General features: G+C 49.8%; 2 protein-coding genes across 5 annotated transcripts; both read left to right on the forward strand.

Annotated features, from left to right (window-relative positions):
• Positions 1–599: 599 nt before the first annotated feature.
• Positions 600–2,295, forward strand: RBP5 (retinol binding protein 5). Its single transcript, XM_066175412.1, has 4 exons — positions 600–781; positions 1,048–1,226; positions 1,697–1,798; positions 2,165–2,295. The coding sequence occupies exons 1-4, from the start codon at positions 709–711 to the stop codon at positions 2,216–2,218; spliced, it is 408 nt and encodes a 135-aa protein (XP_066031509.1). The 5' UTR covers positions 600–708; the 3' UTR covers positions 2,219–2,295.
• Positions 2,296–5,391: 3,096 nt separating this feature from the next.
• Positions 5,392–14,510, forward strand: C1R (complement C1r). Of its 4 annotated transcripts, XM_066175372.1 has the most exons (12): positions 5,832–6,765; positions 6,862–7,006; positions 8,008–8,242; positions 8,478–8,670; positions 8,854–8,997; positions 9,137–9,333; positions 9,799–9,946; positions 10,031–10,152; positions 10,736–10,814; positions 11,212–11,352; positions 12,958–13,032; positions 13,258–14,510. In XM_066175372.1, exons 2-12 carry the CDS (start codon positions 6,915–6,917, stop codon positions 14,058–14,060), a joined length of 2,229 nt encoding a protein of 742 aa, XP_066031469.1. In that variant the 5' UTR covers positions 5,832–6,765; positions 6,862–6,914; the 3' UTR covers positions 14,061–14,510. The 4 variants fall into 4 exon arrangements, with proteins under 4 accessions (XP_066031471.1, XP_066031469.1, XP_066031468.1 ...); XM_066175374.1 differs by lacking the exons at positions 5,832–6,765; positions 6,862–7,006 and adding an exon at positions 5,392–5,801; XM_066175371.1 differs by having other exon boundaries at positions 5,832–7,006.
• The last annotated feature ends 892 nt before the right edge of the window (positions 14,511–15,402 follow it).

Consider the following 15,402-nt stretch of genomic DNA (forward strand, 5'->3'; position numbering starts at 1 on the left):
GTGCCGCGGGACGGGATGCGGGACCGGGATGCGGGACCGGGATGTGGGCGGGGCGCGCCGGCCGCTACTCGCCTCCCAACTGCGGGCCAGGCGGTCAGCGGAGTGCGGCGACGGCTGCGGGCGCCTGCCCGGGGAGGGGGAAAGCTTCGAGGCCGGGGAGGCTGCTGAGGGACGAGGAGGGCGTGAAGATCGGGGGGATGCGGGGGAGAGGGGCTGCAGACCGCACCCAGAGCCCGGGCTCGGGCTCGTCAGGGTGGAGCTGCCAGCCTGCCACCGCCTCTCCTCGACGGTCCGCGCCGTGGGGAGCGCAGGCTGGGGTGCCGTTCCGACGAAGCGCGCAGCCACCGGTGTCACGGTGTGAGGAAGGGCCGGAGAGGGAGGGCTCCGTGCCGCTGGTTGGAAGTCCAGAGTTTAACACGAGCAGCCCCCGAGGAGGGCGGAGGGTGAGGAGGTGATCCGCCGTCCCTACGTCCTGCCCAGCCGAGGCGGAGATGCTGGAGCAGGGGCCGTCCCGGCCCTTTCCGCGCCCCCCGGCGCGGGGACTCTTACTGCGGCGGGGGGCGCGGGGATCGGGCCGCCCCGCAGCGCTCCCCGCACCGCGGGACAGCGACCGGCCCGCCCGGCGAGCCAGCTTGGTCCCGGCTCCGCGCCTGCCCGGCTGCTTGCGCTCTTTTCTCCGCGCCGTCCGCCGCGTCCCTCTGCCCCGGGATGCCTCCCAACCTCACCGGCTATTACCGCTTCGTCTCCCAAGAGAACATGGACAATTACCTGCGGGCTTTAGGTAACGCTCCCCTCCCCATCACGCTCCCTCCCTCCCCTTTAGTTCCGTTCTGTGTCTCCAAAAAGTTAAGAGTCGGAAAGGGGAAAGAGAAAGGGAATTGGGAACCCTTTAAGCAAAACCCTTCTGTCTTCTACCATCACTTTTGCGCTGTAGTCGTAGAGGAAAGGAGGTACTATGGCTGATGCTCCTTGGCTAAAAGAGTGGAAGAGCTCTACTGGAGGAGGGAGCCATGTGTCCACACATCTCCCTTCTCTCTTATCCTCTAGATATCAACGTGGTCCTGCGAAAGCTGGTCTGTCTACTGAAGCCGGACAAAGAGATTATCCACACGGGAGATCACATGATCATCCGCACTATCACCTCCCTGCGGGACTATGTTATGGATTTTGACCTGGGAGTCCAGTTTGAGGAAGACCTGGGACCCGTGGATGGACGCAAGTGCCAGGTGAGAAACCCAAGCAGTGCAGTTCCACAGGCAGCTGGGGTGTGCTAAAAAGTTCAAGGACTTGCTTAGCTTTTGACTCAATAGCCAGGGTGAGAACCAAGCCCAGAGCCGGCAAGTCCCTGCAGGTCCAGAAGTGGTTCTATGAGTAAATCACTCACTGCAAAGAGAATGAGCAGCAAAGAGCCAGTAACCAGTTCTCTGGGATCCGGAGGATATTATCCTCTGGAGCAAAGCCCTGGAAAGATAGAATGTCAGCCCACTTGGCAGAACTCTGTTGTTGCACTTGGAAGCCAGAGGGTCATTCACCTCCCACAAAGACCATCTGTCCCAAGAAACCATTAAAGAGACACCAGATCAGGGATTGCATTTGAAATTGTGTTGGAGAGGAACAGCCGGTGTCATCGCTGGAAACATGTATCACCCCCATCCACTTCTGTCGGGACCATGTCTTCCCCTCTTCTTCCTTTCAGACAACCGTCTCCTGGGAGGGGGATCAGCTGGTGTGTGAGCAGCTCGGAGAGAAGAGGAACCGCGGTTGGAGGCACTGGCTGGAGGGGGACCAGCTGCATCTGGTGAGGAGGGGTCCAGTGCAGCTTGCAAAATCCCTATCACAGCAAGTTGGGGGGACACAGTGTGGGTGCTGTTGGCTCTGAGCCAGCCCTGCAGTTTCCTTCCACCTTCTCTCAGACTTCATCCCCGGCTCTGCGGGGGCAGCCACACAAACATCCGCCTCCAGGGTTTAAAAGTTAAATTCAAAAGTTAAACAGTTGAACAAAGGCGATGTCCCTTCCCTGCCCTGCAGCCAGACCCGCAGGGGCTTTGGGAGGGTCGGCAGTGCGTCAGCATGAGGCCTTCCAGGCTCCAGCCAGCAGCGGGAGGGCTGGGGAGAGACAGGAGGGGATCCAACCTGAACTCCTCTTTTGGCCCCCTTTTCCCAGCGCATGACTGCTGAAGACGAGGTCTGCGTCCAGGTTTTCCAGAAGGTGAAGTGAGCACTCCCCGCAGAGATGCCCAGACGGGACCCGTGCTCTCCAGAGCGAGAAAGAAAAACAAGACTCGAGCGAGCCGAGCCCCCCCGCGTAGTAGCGTGTTTTCTTGAGCCTCGCCCACCGCCCAGCAGCGGCCGGGCCGGCCGGGGGTCACGGCTGGGCCGGGCCGGCGGGGAGCGGGAGGCGGGCAGCGGGATGGGCCGGGGCGGGGAGGGCGCTGGGCCGCCGGCGGCGCCGAGGCTCCTTTCAGAATAAGAGCAGTCGGGGAGGAGCGGGGCGGGGGCTGCCCCGCCGCCGGCCCGGCCCCCGCACCTCCCGCGCTCCTCCTGCTGCCCCTACGGCGGCCGAACCCCGCGATGTCCTCCGGGGATGGGGGAGTCGGTGCCCGAGTGGGCAAGGGTAGGTCAGGCTGCTCCTCCTTCTGCAGCCACCACCTGCCGTCTTCTCTGGTCCTCTGGGGGATGTTGCTTTCTTCTCGGGATGGTGGGGTCATAGAATCATGGAATGGCTTGGGTTGTAAGGATGTTAAAAATCATTTTGTTCCAGGCCTCCCCTTTCCTTTCCCCCCACCATGGAGTTCAAGAAGGGTTTCTTCAGGGAAAGTATTGTCAAGCATTGAAATGGACTATCCAGGAAGGTGGTGGAGTCACCATGCCCAGAGGTGTTCACAAAATGATTGGATGTGGCACTTACTGCCATGGTCTTGTTGAAAAGGTAGATGATTGGTCAAAGGTTGGATTTGATGATCTTGGAGGTCTTTTCCAACCTAAGTGATTCTGTGATTCTGTGACATTTCACATAGATCAAGTTGCTTAAAGCCTCATCCAACCTGACCTTGAGCACTTCCAGGGATGAGGCAGCCAGTTTCTTGGGATGCTCAAGTAGGATGAGTAGGAAACAGAACTTGTCCTTCAGAGTCTGGGATTCTCATGTGGGGGTGTGAAGTGTGAGGGCTGGAGTAATCAGCCCCGTGTTCGTTGCATTCCTGAGAAGGTCCCATGGGTGAGGAAGGGTCAGGATCTCTTCCTGGGGCAAGAAACCACGGACACCACCTCTAGCCCCAACACTCCTGGCATTCTTGGCAGGGTGTCCTCACAAGCATCATAGCTCCGCTGGTTCATCGCTGTCTGCAATCAGAGACCAAGAGGCAGGACCACTGGAAGTGAGGTCCCCTGAAAGCCAGACCTGTGTTGCAAAGAGAGGTGTTCTTTAATTATGACACCTGATGAGATGGGCACGAGTCCAGAGGCAGTGATTTCTGAAAAATGTTTGTGGTTGCCCCCCCAACAAAAGGTTGAAGGGCAGGGTACACAAAAATGTGCAGCTACTGACACCACAGAGAACCAAGAGATCGGCAGATTTTTAAAATATAAGCCCTTTATAAGCTGAAAACGTGCAATTTTTTTCTGCCAGCAGCTCATTTAAAAATAGTGTTTTCTGGAGAGCTTCTTTTCAGGGAACTGCAAAGATGAGTTCCGTAAGAAAAGCATTACTTCAGAACACGTGATAAGCAAAGGGTTGGGGAGCTGCAGCTGTGCCTATAGTGTCAACCTCTGACTCTTGATGGTTGTATCTGAGGATATATGAGGCAACAACACCCTGTCGGTATCCACAATCCACAATTTGAGTGTCACAATCAAACCCAGTGAGCAATCAGAGCCAGGCCACTCAGCATGTCTGCTGTGTGCAGACCTCCTCAACCCATCATTCCTTTTACCATACGGAACCTCTACATGATCTGTGTTGTATCATGAAGTTGCAAAAGGCAGGCAGCAGCTGGAGCTAGCTCCACTGTTGCCCTCTTTGCACTCTTCCATGCCACAATAACTCCCTCTGAGCTGCTTCTGAAGACCAGCACCGAGCCCACCTCACCATGTCCAGGCTGGTATCTTCCAGACTGTGTGATCAAAAACTAATCAGCTCATTCCAGGCCCTGCACCACAAGCTGGTACAAACTCTCCTCTTCTGAGCCTACATTCTGGTTGGATGGCAGACACTATTGCCTTCAGGTGATTAGCCAGACTCTTCCACTGGCCTGCAGCCATCCACATAATTTTCCTGTAAGCCTGTGAGGTGATAGGCCGAGTAGATTGCTTCTGACTCATTGCCAGCCATCATATTCCTGACAGCCTCTCTTCTTCAGGAGGCATCTGATGGTGCCAGAACCATAGATAAGAATAATTTTCACTTGATGCGGTCCACACTAATGATAATTATAGGGGATAGTACTGCAACATATTTTAGCGCTTCAGGTAGTAACTACCAGCATTAATATTTCAGTTTTTTCTTTCATAATCATGCTATAGGTGTGATGCCTAAGCCACATGGTGACTTTACCCAACAGCACTATGTTGCTGAGACAGGAGACTATGGGAAGTGAGGATGCCACTGTAAAGCAGGGGAAAGTTGTGATATTGGGAGGACACAAGTGGGAGGAGGTGTGATATTGGTGAGTGGCTAGTGCTGCAGAGCTGTGTACCCCTCAGGGTATTACACTTGGTTTTACTCCTTGATTTAGAAGACACAGAAACAGGCTGCCAAGATGCTGCTGCTCACCATCCCATACCAGGGGAAAGACCTGCTCTTAGAGTCCTGAACCTTCTTTTGATCTTGATTATCCTCTCTATATCAGCCAGAGCTGCAGAAGTGCCATGATTTGTCTGAAAGAGTGCTGATCCTCTGGACAGCACAAGCCTGACACTGTGTGAAGGCCAAAACCCAATGGCAGTGTCCCCAGGAGGCTCAAACCAATCCTTTGGGTACTTTGGACAGTCAAACCAGGGGGGCTGAAGGTAGAGTGCCCTGGGAAAACACCTCAGTGTTTATAGGTGGGCCTGGGTCTGCGACCCTGCTGAGCTGTAGGGTAATGATGCAGCTGTAGGAAGCCAAACAGAGGTACTTCTCTGTCCTGCTTGATTCAGGCTGGAGGATAAAGTATCCAGCTCCTTCTTCTCTCTGGATGAGAGGATGCAGTCTGCATGCCAGGGGATATTTTTACAGTTTCTGAGTCTGTGGAACAGATTTCTTTCCAATGACCTCCTGCAAGACACTGTATTCAAAGCAGTGGTCTTGCTCCATCAGAGAATGTTGGCATCTTTGACCGTGCTGAAGATCTGCAGGGGTTTTTTTACTTTGCTCTGATATTGTGTGTATTTATTGTCCAGGCCACTTGTAATGCAGCTGAGGCCAGCAGGCAGCAAACAGGTGCTAGTTTGGGCATTCTGTGGTCCTACATATGTTCCATGGTCCTACAGGAATTCAGCCCCTAAGCAAGGATGGGCCCATATGTCCACGGTATTTCTTGACTCCAGCTTAACACGAAGAAGATTGCACAGAGCGTCTGAAGGGGAACGCCACCAGTGGGAGCACTGGAGCAGGGCCGAGGATGTAGCTGTGCTACCCAAATCAGGGGCGTCTCTGGGATATGTGTTAGAGGTGGGCTGCTCGCGTTGGATGTGTCCCCAGCTAACCACGCCTGCTTCACCAGCTGAAGTACTCCCCTGTTATCCCAGATGATGTTGTCGGGACGGGAGAAGGAAATGGAGACACGGGAAATGTGCTTTGAAAATGTCGCAGGACACTCCCAGTAAGTGCCCCCCGGATAGGAGATTGCTTGTCAAGCACACAGCGAAATTATCCACTTCCTTACAAATGATCCCCAGGGCCGGCTGTCTATCCGTGCTTTGCCGGTGAACATTTCCCACCAGTGACCTGCTCATAACAGATCTCTCCAAGAGCAGTTTCCAGTACTTCCCAGTGACTTTCCAGGTATGGTTTCTGAGTCAGAAACCACTCCAGCATGGCACAGCACAGCAGTGAGCCTGCCCGAGTGTGTTCATCATGGGGAGGACATACTTGGACATCAGGAAGTATTGGGATAATGTCCCCCTGTTTAATCTTAAATCTGATACGTGGGGCCATATGATGTTATTACAGTGGCAATAATTATACGTATATGTGATCTTTTTCGGAAAATAATTCAAAGATGTTTGATGAGCAGGTTCTCTAGCACACTTCCATAAACATCCCAAAGATGCTTTCTTCAATCTTTTAAATGCTATCTTCATCTTCATTCAATATGTTATTGTGGCTGGGAATTACTCCCTCTGATTTCAGTGCAAGACACTTCCTAACCTCTCTGAAGTCACTCATAATTCTAATGAAAAACACTAAAATGGTGTTTTATCTCTTACACCAAAGCCTGAAAGCCAAGAAATTTTAAACTTCATAAAGTTGGGAACACAAATATATGTCTTGGGCACTATGTTGTTAAAAGCCTGAAAGGGGCTTTTAAGTTGCAGTATTTTCTCATTTCCCCGTTAAATAGAAGGTCTTATCTATCTATCTTGGTTCTCCTAAAAATGCTTGCAGAAGAAACATCAAGAGGGGTCCTTGAAAAGGGATTTGTTCTCAGAATGCCTTTAATTCTGTCGACTTTTTCATTTTTCTTAATATCTCTTTAACTCAAGTGCCTGAGGCTTCTTGCTTTTCTGGAAGACGATCCCAGTTCCCATCCCCCCCAAAAAAATCTCAGAAGTGCTCTTCAGCAGGTCAGAACTGAGAAAACTTATCTTTATGACAGCTTGATTTTTAAAAGTTAGAATTAATTTGTGAAGACTATAAATTTTCTCATCTTCCTCTACCAGAAAACAGCCCAGGAGGATTGAGTGAGGTGGGACATTCTAGGAGGACATTTTCGATGGGAACAAACTCGGAACAGCTTCTGGATTGCGGACCAAGCCCTCGGCGCGGTCTCTGGCAGTCGTTTCCCTGCCTCCTGGGCCAGAGGAGGTAGCTGGGCTCTGCGTGGCCATGCCGGGGCACCCCCGGGGCACCCCCGGTCCGTGTCCGCGGAGCGGGGCCGGGGCGCTCGGCAGCAGAGGGCAGCAGAGGCGGCGCCGGGACCTGGTCCGGAGGCAGGCTGTTCGCAGTCCGGCTTTCTATTCCCCGCTGCTGCCTCCCTCGCTCCCTCCTCCTCCTCCTCCTCCCTCCCCCGTCCCGCCCTCCCCCGGCTCCCCGCCGGCCGCCCCTCCGAGCTCCGCCGGGCTGCACGGGCAGGGGCGAGCGCACGGAGATGTGAGTCGAGGCTCTGGGGAGGGGGACGCGCCGGCACAGCCTTGGGGGAGGGAGGGGGGTCGTGGGGGTTAGGCGCTTCCAGGGAGGAAAATAGAGCAACGGGGCTAAGGTGCTGCTCTGGGCACTGAGCTTGTGTCGGAGGAACACAGAGGGCAAGGGGGGAGATGCACAGAATGAAAGAAGGGGGGGGAAAAAAAAAAAAGTGAGTCCCAACTTTTGGGAGGACAGAGATGGAGGCATGACAGGGTAGAGGGCTGCCCAGGAGACACTAGCAGGGTTGTTCCACAGCAAACCGAGCCTGAGATCTTCAGATCCTGCCCAAAGATCCTAAACTAGCGATAACCCAAAGCAACCCGCTGGCCCAAGGTCAAGGGGGACCAAACTGCTCCTGGTTCTATAGGAATCAGCTCTACAGCTTCTGGGAACATGCAGACCTTACTCAGGGTATTCACCCATGCTCCTTCACACTGCTTCCTGGACTGATGATTTTCTCTGTAGAGGCCACTACAACGGCTTGCTAGAACTTTGTTAGTGCTGGTGTCTTCGTTTCAGCTGCCCTTCTTGCTGCTGAGTGATCCAAGCCAGGAGTTGGTCCTGTAACTAGGCCTCCTGTGTTTACATTCCTTTAGACAGGTCACAAGTCAGTTGTGAAGTCTCCCCTGATCTTGAATGACCTAATTTTATGCAATGTAATAGTTTATTTATTGTGTTCACAGGCATGTTCCTTGTCTCCCATGGACCTTCCTCTTTTTTGGAGTGATCGGTTCCAGTCCGGTCCCAAGACATTCTCCCCTTTTTGGGGAGATCAGATCCCCCAATTATCCCAAGCCATATCCCAACAATAACATCAGCAGCTGGGATCTCCAGGTCCCAAAAGGCTTTGGGGTGAAGCTGACCTTCAAATACTTTGACCTGGAGCCATCTGAGTCCTGCTTCTATGACTATGTTAAGGTACGTGCATAGACACCTGGGCCAAGGGGTGCCTGGAGATGGTGATCCAGTGGCCACCACATGCAGTTGCTCTTCATCCACCAGGTCTCCTCTGATGCTTCCCACAAAGGAAAGGGAATGAGTTAAAGATAGAAATGGGAGGAGCAAGCACTGACAACTCATGGTTGGGTAATAGCAGCATGTGGAGCAGACTCAGTCTTATGAGGTTGCTCTGATTTTGCCTTAACTCTGACAGATCAAAGCAGACAAGAAGGATTTGGGCCGATATTGTGGCCGGCTTGGGTCAACCACAGGCAATCACCCAGGAAGAAAAGAGTTTGTATCCAAGGGGAACAAGATGCACCTAGAATTTCTCTCTGATTTCTCCAATGAAGACAACGGCACAGTGATTCCCTACAGGGGCTTCCTGGCATATTACAAAGCTGTGGGTGAGTAGGAAATACCCTCAGGATGCAGGAGGAAAAGCCTGTGTGGCTCCAACCAATTTCCCTCCTTGCCAAGCAAATAAAGAGAAGCTTTAGGCAAGGATATGGATCTCTAAGTACTGTCAGTGTAGAGCAGGGAGGTTTAACACTTTCCTTTTCTTGCCCCTTCACTTCCTGTGTCTTCAGATCTGGATGAATGTGACCCTAACAATGCTGCCGAGAACGATGAAAGGCCTCAGTGCCAGCACTTCTGTCACAACTATGTGGGTGGCTACTTCTGTTCTTGCCGGATTGGCTACCAGCTTCAGAGTGACCACCACTCCTGCAAAGGTAAAGAGAAATATTAAAAAATCAGAGGGTCCCAGAGAAGGAGCCCTTCATGCAGGAAGGGTGGGAGAAGCAGAGGATGGGGCTGCAGAAGGCAGGCACAGTCCCATGATGTGACCTCTCCTTTCTCCCTCTTCACCAGTGGAGTGCAGCAGTGAGTTGTTCACAGAGGCATCTGGGTACCTGAGCAGCCCCGAGTATCCCCAGCCCTATCCCGAATACCTCCGGTGTAACTACAGCATACGTCTGCAGAAAGGCCTGTCTATCTCCCTCAAGTTCTTGAAACCCTTTGAGATTGATGATCACCAGCAAGTCCACTGTCCTTATGACCAGCTCAAGGTACTGAGATTAGCAAACTCTCCTCCCAACCCTGCCGCCAGACCCGGACAGGAATCAGGGGGACACCACTGTTAAGATGAGAATTATGGAATCAATACAAGCAGAATGCCCCAGCACTAAGGACTGAGCCCCTGTCTCTCCCTCAGTGCATTTAATTAACACTGTCCTGAGGTCATAGGCTGCTGTGAGTGAAGAGAAGAAACCCCATCCTTCTTCCAGTTCAATTTCCCTTTGATTTAATCTCAGGGGTTGATGGTTCTGATCCCCAGATAAGGGAGAAGCAGAGTTGTGGCAGGTCAGTCTGTTGTTCTGATCTGCCAGTGAAGGCATCAGCAACGGTGAGTCAGACCACCAGCCCTATCCACCATCACAAGCACTCTGGTAAACTTGGTCTGGGTTGAAAGAGGCATACTAAGGCAGAGGCATGTGTGTTTCTGTCCCCGTGATACATGTTTTCCTCATCAGATCCAAGCACGAGGGAGAGAGATTGGTGAATTCTGTGGTAGGGAACCACCTGGCATCATTGAAACCAACAGCAATGAGGTGGACATACTCTTTCTCACTGATGAGTCGGGGTTCAGCCGTGGCTGGAAGATCCACTACACCTCAGAGAGTAAGAGATTTCTCCCCCAGAGGCTACTACAGCCTGCTGACACTGTTTGCTAACCCCAGCTTAATCTGTCCCACTCTCTATCAGAAATACGGTGCCCACAGCCTGTCCCACGGGATCAGTTTACCATCATCAGAGACCTGCAGCCTGTGTATCAATTTCAGGACTATTTTGTTGTCAGCTGCAAGACTGGGTATAACCTGATGAAGGTGAGGTCCCTTCTCCATTCCCTTCAGCCATATTCTGTTTTGTCTTCAGTTTGTGTCTTCCACCTTTCCATTAAACTTCCTTTGGAGATTTCACTCGTGGCAACCTCTTGTAATTTCTGTTTCATTTTTGCTTCTCTCGGCTTTCTTCAGTGGTTTCTCTTTTCCTAGCTCTCTTCCTTATGCAGTTACTCTTTCATGAAGCCCTGGTAAAAGACTAAAGACAAAGATCCCATGAAAAGTTGGTAAACAAGAACATCTCTTTGTAAGGATATGAAATCAGAAGATGAAAGCAGAAGATACTACCTGCCTCCCTCGCCATGCTATTGCCAGGGCTGGGTAGCATCTCTGATTTGTCATGATTTTATAGTTGCTGGCTGCTGGTGTCTTGGCCTGCTATGAAGAATGTGTAGCCTGTGGCAAATACAGGATAGAGGGAAGGCGGGAGGAGACAGCAACTGGAACAGACTGCAGAGGGGCAAATATTGGACAGCAGTGAAAAGATGGGAACACAGAATAATATTCTAATGTGGGGAAGGAATTAAAGGCTCTGAACAGCCAACAGGTGTTTTTCTCTCCCATATAGGGTGACGAAAAGCTGGTGTCCTTCACAGCTGTCTGCCAGGCTGATGGCACATGGCATCAATCCATGCCCCGCTGTGAAAGTGAGTGATCTGAGAACGGGAATAACAGCTCCTCCTGTGGCTCTCTTCGTCCAGGAACATGGGAAATTCAGCCTCTCTGACTCACTTTGTCCATGCTATAGCCTCATGGATGTACTCTCTGGAAGGACCTGTGGAGGTCCACCGTTGATTCACATTTTTCTGCTTGCAAAAATTCAAATGTTTTTCCTCCCTTACAAAAGTGCATAAAATATCACTCAAAAATTACTGTGATGTTGCAACGATTAAAAGCAAAAGATCCCAGTCTGGGATCTATTTTGGGACAACCTCTCTTTGCCCACTGTCCTAACTGGTCCTTCACATCATGGCCCCAATGCCCAGACTTGCAGTCAGTCTGTCTTTGATTTATGTCTTCTTTTTTTTTTTTCCTTTGTTGTAGTTGTGAACTGTGGCACCCCTAAAAACCTGGTCAATGGTGTGTTCAGCTACGTTAACGAATCTGCAAACAATGAGTACCAGTCAGTGATCTCATACCGGTGCAATGAGCCCTATTACCACATTGTCACTGGAACGGGTGGTGGTGAGTCCTGATCCCACACAGACACCAAAACCTGTGCCTAGAAAGCCCTCTCACATTCCCAGTTAGAATTGTCTCTTCTGCCCAGGCTGAGGGCTCATGCTTTCCTCCTGGGAAGACCCTCCAGTCTTTTCTTGACCCTGCAGCATATCTCTGGAGTCTTCTTGTCTCAGTCTATTCCTGCCCTGCTTCATTCCCAGATCCCATCACATCCCTCTTCCATGCTCTCCCTAACTTTTGTGGAAGACCTTGCTCTCTCTGTTGCAGTTGAGGTTCATTCTTTTCTAGTGGATTTCATTCTTTCCTAGTGGATTTCATTCTTTCACTGAAATTTGAGGCATGGTGTCTGGGAGTCACCAAAATTCATAAAACTCACTGAATCAGTCCAAGTTGCTACAAAGGCAAATAAATAAACACACACACTCCACTCCAGTGTAATGCTGTTTAACTCTTTGGAATATTGTTCAGCTGCAGAGATATCTAAGAGCTAAATAACATACTTGCAGAAAAATCTATTTTAATGCAGCAGCTCAGAAAAATTAAGTCATCATTCAAAACAATTCACATGGCTTCTTTTTACACCTGAGACATTACTTGATGATGCAGGACCTTTGATTCCAAGAAGAGCATAAGGAGTTAATGATTTCCTTGCGTTGGCTGCTCATTTAGCCTCCACAAGAAAAAAAGAACATTTTTAATCTGAATCAGTTTCTGGATACAGTTACCAGCATGGGCACATGGTTGTGCTGCATGCTGGAGAGAGGTGACATGCTACTAAAGAGTTCTTTAAGTTGGTACTAATATTCAATTTGATTATTCTTGCATCTGAATTTAACTCCTTCACATAGAGTCAGAGCTCAGTCTCATCAAAAGAAAAATCAGGAGTAGGCAAATATCAGCTGCAGTCAAATTATGATGGGGATTCATCACAATTTAGTCCATTTTGAAAGAGAACAGCAAACACTTTCTTAGAAACATTTACTTCGGTGTTAAGACAAATTGTATAAAAATTATTTTTAGTCACCAGCACAAACTTTCTAAGAAAAGCAAGAGTGTTGGAGGTAGTGGAGTTTGTGTTGAGAGGTGAGTTTAGCTGACCTGCAGCTTAGGCTCAGAAATAGATACTGAGCATGTACAGTAACTGATTCATCTGGTTCCCTTTTCTGGGACAAACCACCTTGTCCTACTCTGCAAACTACTGACACCAGAAGCTTGAATCTAAAAACCCATGCTTTTACTACTTCTCTCCCTTCTTTGGGCTAAATAAGGTCAAACAGTGTTCTGTACACCTGTGGACTTGGTGAAGATAAGACTTCACGCAGATGGCCCTTCAACCTTTTTTTCTACAGTGCCTGAGCTTTACTGCTCCCCTGGAACTGAGGTGCTTCAAGATGTACAGATGGAAACATTCCACACCCTACCACAGGCAGCTTTTCCCAGGAAGGAGTGCCTTGGGATGGAAGGGCTGAGGAACCTCTTGAAAATATTCTATTCTATTCTATTCTATTCTATTCTATTCTATTCTATTCTATTCTATTCTATTCTATTCTATTCTCCCACCCCATGCCTTCAGGCCTGGGTGTCATTCCTTTCCCTCTCATCCTACAGACAGATTCACCTGTTCTCCTGAGGGAACCTGGCTGGATCAAGATGGACAGAAGAGAATTCCATCCTGCTTGCCAGGTCAGTAAAAGCTATGACTTTGTCTGGTATTTTCTGACTCAGGCTTGCAATCCGTACAAAACTGGGACCACATGCAGAAAGGGGAGTGAGGATAATGGTATCCATGAGGGAAAAGGGAAAACTATCCAGAAAGCCAAAATAAAGTGAAGTCAAACAGTGGTGGTGAGGAAGGGGAGAGAAAAGCCAGAACAACAAAGCGTGTCAAGTTCTTGTGTTTCTCTACAGTGTGTGGGAAGCCAGTCCATCCCATTATTGAAGTCCAGAGGATCTTGGGTGGCAAATCAGCCGGGAGAGGCAACTTTCCTTGGCAGGCTCTGACTGGCATCAATGGACGAGGGGGTGGTGCACTCCTGGGCGATCGCTGGATCCTGACCGCTGCCCACACCATCTTCCCCAAAGGAGGAGTACGGAATAATGTGAGCCTGGAGCAGCTGGCAGAGGAGGCTGACATTTTCCTCGGCCACACCAATGTAGACGAGCTCCACAGGATGGGCAACCACCCTGTACGTAGGATCTTTATCCACCCAAATTTCAACCCAAAAGATGAGCACAACTTCAACGGGGACATTGCCCTGCTGGAGCTGAAAAACCCAGTAACTCTGGGCCCTACAGTGCTGCCCATCTGTCTCCCAGATGTTACCAACACCTCATTCTACACGCACGGGCACATGGGCTACGTGAGCGGCTTTGGTGTGGATAAAAACCGCATCTCAAGCGATTTGAAGTACGTGAGCCTACCAGCAGTTGCTCATGAGAAGTGTCAGAGTTGGCTGGACAGTAATAAGAAAGGCATCCCTATGGTTTTCTCTGAGAACATGTTCTGTGCTGGCTTCCTTGAAGGCAAGCAGGATACCTGCCAGGGGGATAGTGGGAGTGTCTTCACGGTGTTGGACAGGGAAAGTGGTCGCTGGGTGGCTACGGGCATAGTTTCCTGGGGAATCGGCTGTGCCACAGGCTACGGCTTCTACACCAAGATCCTCAGCTATGTGGACTGGATCAATGGGATAATAAAGGAGGACAGGCCCTAGGTATTGCTGTCCTGCTAACTGAGGCACCATTTGCATATCAATTTCCAGACACAGCAAATCATAGCCCAAGCTTTTGATGATGTCCCAAAGGCTTTTCAAATGCGCAAAACATGTAACCTTCGTAATGAGCACTTCTGAAAGCCACCATGCTGTTTGATTGCACCATTGGCAGCTTGGGGGATGCCTTTGTGGATGTTCTGGTTCATACAAATCTTATAACAGGATGAAGCCTTAATCATATCAGGGAATCTCATGACAGCAAACATGTTATGGTTTGAAATGTTGATGATATCATGAGACTGCAGCAGTCTACTTTTATACTCTCTTTTGTGGGAAGGTTGCAGGGAAGAAGACTTCCTTGAAGGATGGGGTGGTTTCTGCTGAGTACAGTGCATAAGCCCATTGACATCAGTGAGATTCTATGAATATTAAAATACTTGCTGGATAAAACAGGTGTTTTATGGTTTTTGGTCTGTGTTTTTAACAACTGAATATTTCTCACCACTGAAAGCAACTTACGGACTTTATTTAGGAATTTCTTTACCTAACACCAAAGTGTTTCCATTTCTGCAATGGCCTGTGGCAGTTATTAATCTGTCCCAAAACTATCATTAGATTACCCGATCTGAAACCCCAGGTGGCTTCAAGGGAGGCAAAAATAACTTAACTGTGTGATGCCACATTCCAAAAGCAGGGAAGGCAACAACCAATCTCATGGAGAAGAGAGCTTGGGAAACTTTACTGATCAGAAGTTGAGGATGGATTTTTTTTTTTTTTTCACTATATGAAATAAGGTTTTAACTGCAGGACAGCAGCTCTAAAATGATGCTGACTCAGAGAAAAGGTGACCTCTCTTGTGTTACAGGTATTCTCTGGAGCTGTCTTCTTGACTAGTTTTTCTGCTGCAAAATAACCTACCATGCTCTTAGGAGTCACTGAGAGAAACGAGATAAGATCCTTGTTTACTAGTCCAACAATCCAATGATGTTTTGCTTGTTACACAAAACTGAAGGTGCTAGAGCTGAGTGCAGGATTCCATTTGAAATCTCCCAAGAGCTGCACACATCCTCCTCACCAATTCTTTAACTCCTATAAAAACTTAGGCTGGAAGAAGATGTCTCTGTCCAATCTACTGCTGACAATGTGGCTAGCTTCTGAGCTTCAGAGAAAGTTATCAAGAGATCTACGGACAGTCTGTTGTGGCACTTGTTCCAGTGCTGACCCACATGCTAGGAAAAAGCCCAACTAGAAATTTTGGCATCTGAATACAGCAATTAGGTCCCCCCTCTTAGCTTCCTCCTCTTCAAGCTGAACAAACTCAGTCTTTCAGTATATGCTATCT

Source organism: Chamaea fasciata, unplaced genomic scaffold (genome assembly GCF_029207755.1).
Source record: "Chamaea fasciata isolate MVZ Bird 193981 ecotype frontalis unplaced genomic scaffold, bChaFas1.0.hap1 SCAF_2, whole genome shotgun sequence".
NCBI classification, from domain to species: domain Eukaryota; kingdom Metazoa; phylum Chordata; class Aves; order Passeriformes; family Sylviidae; genus Chamaea; species Chamaea fasciata.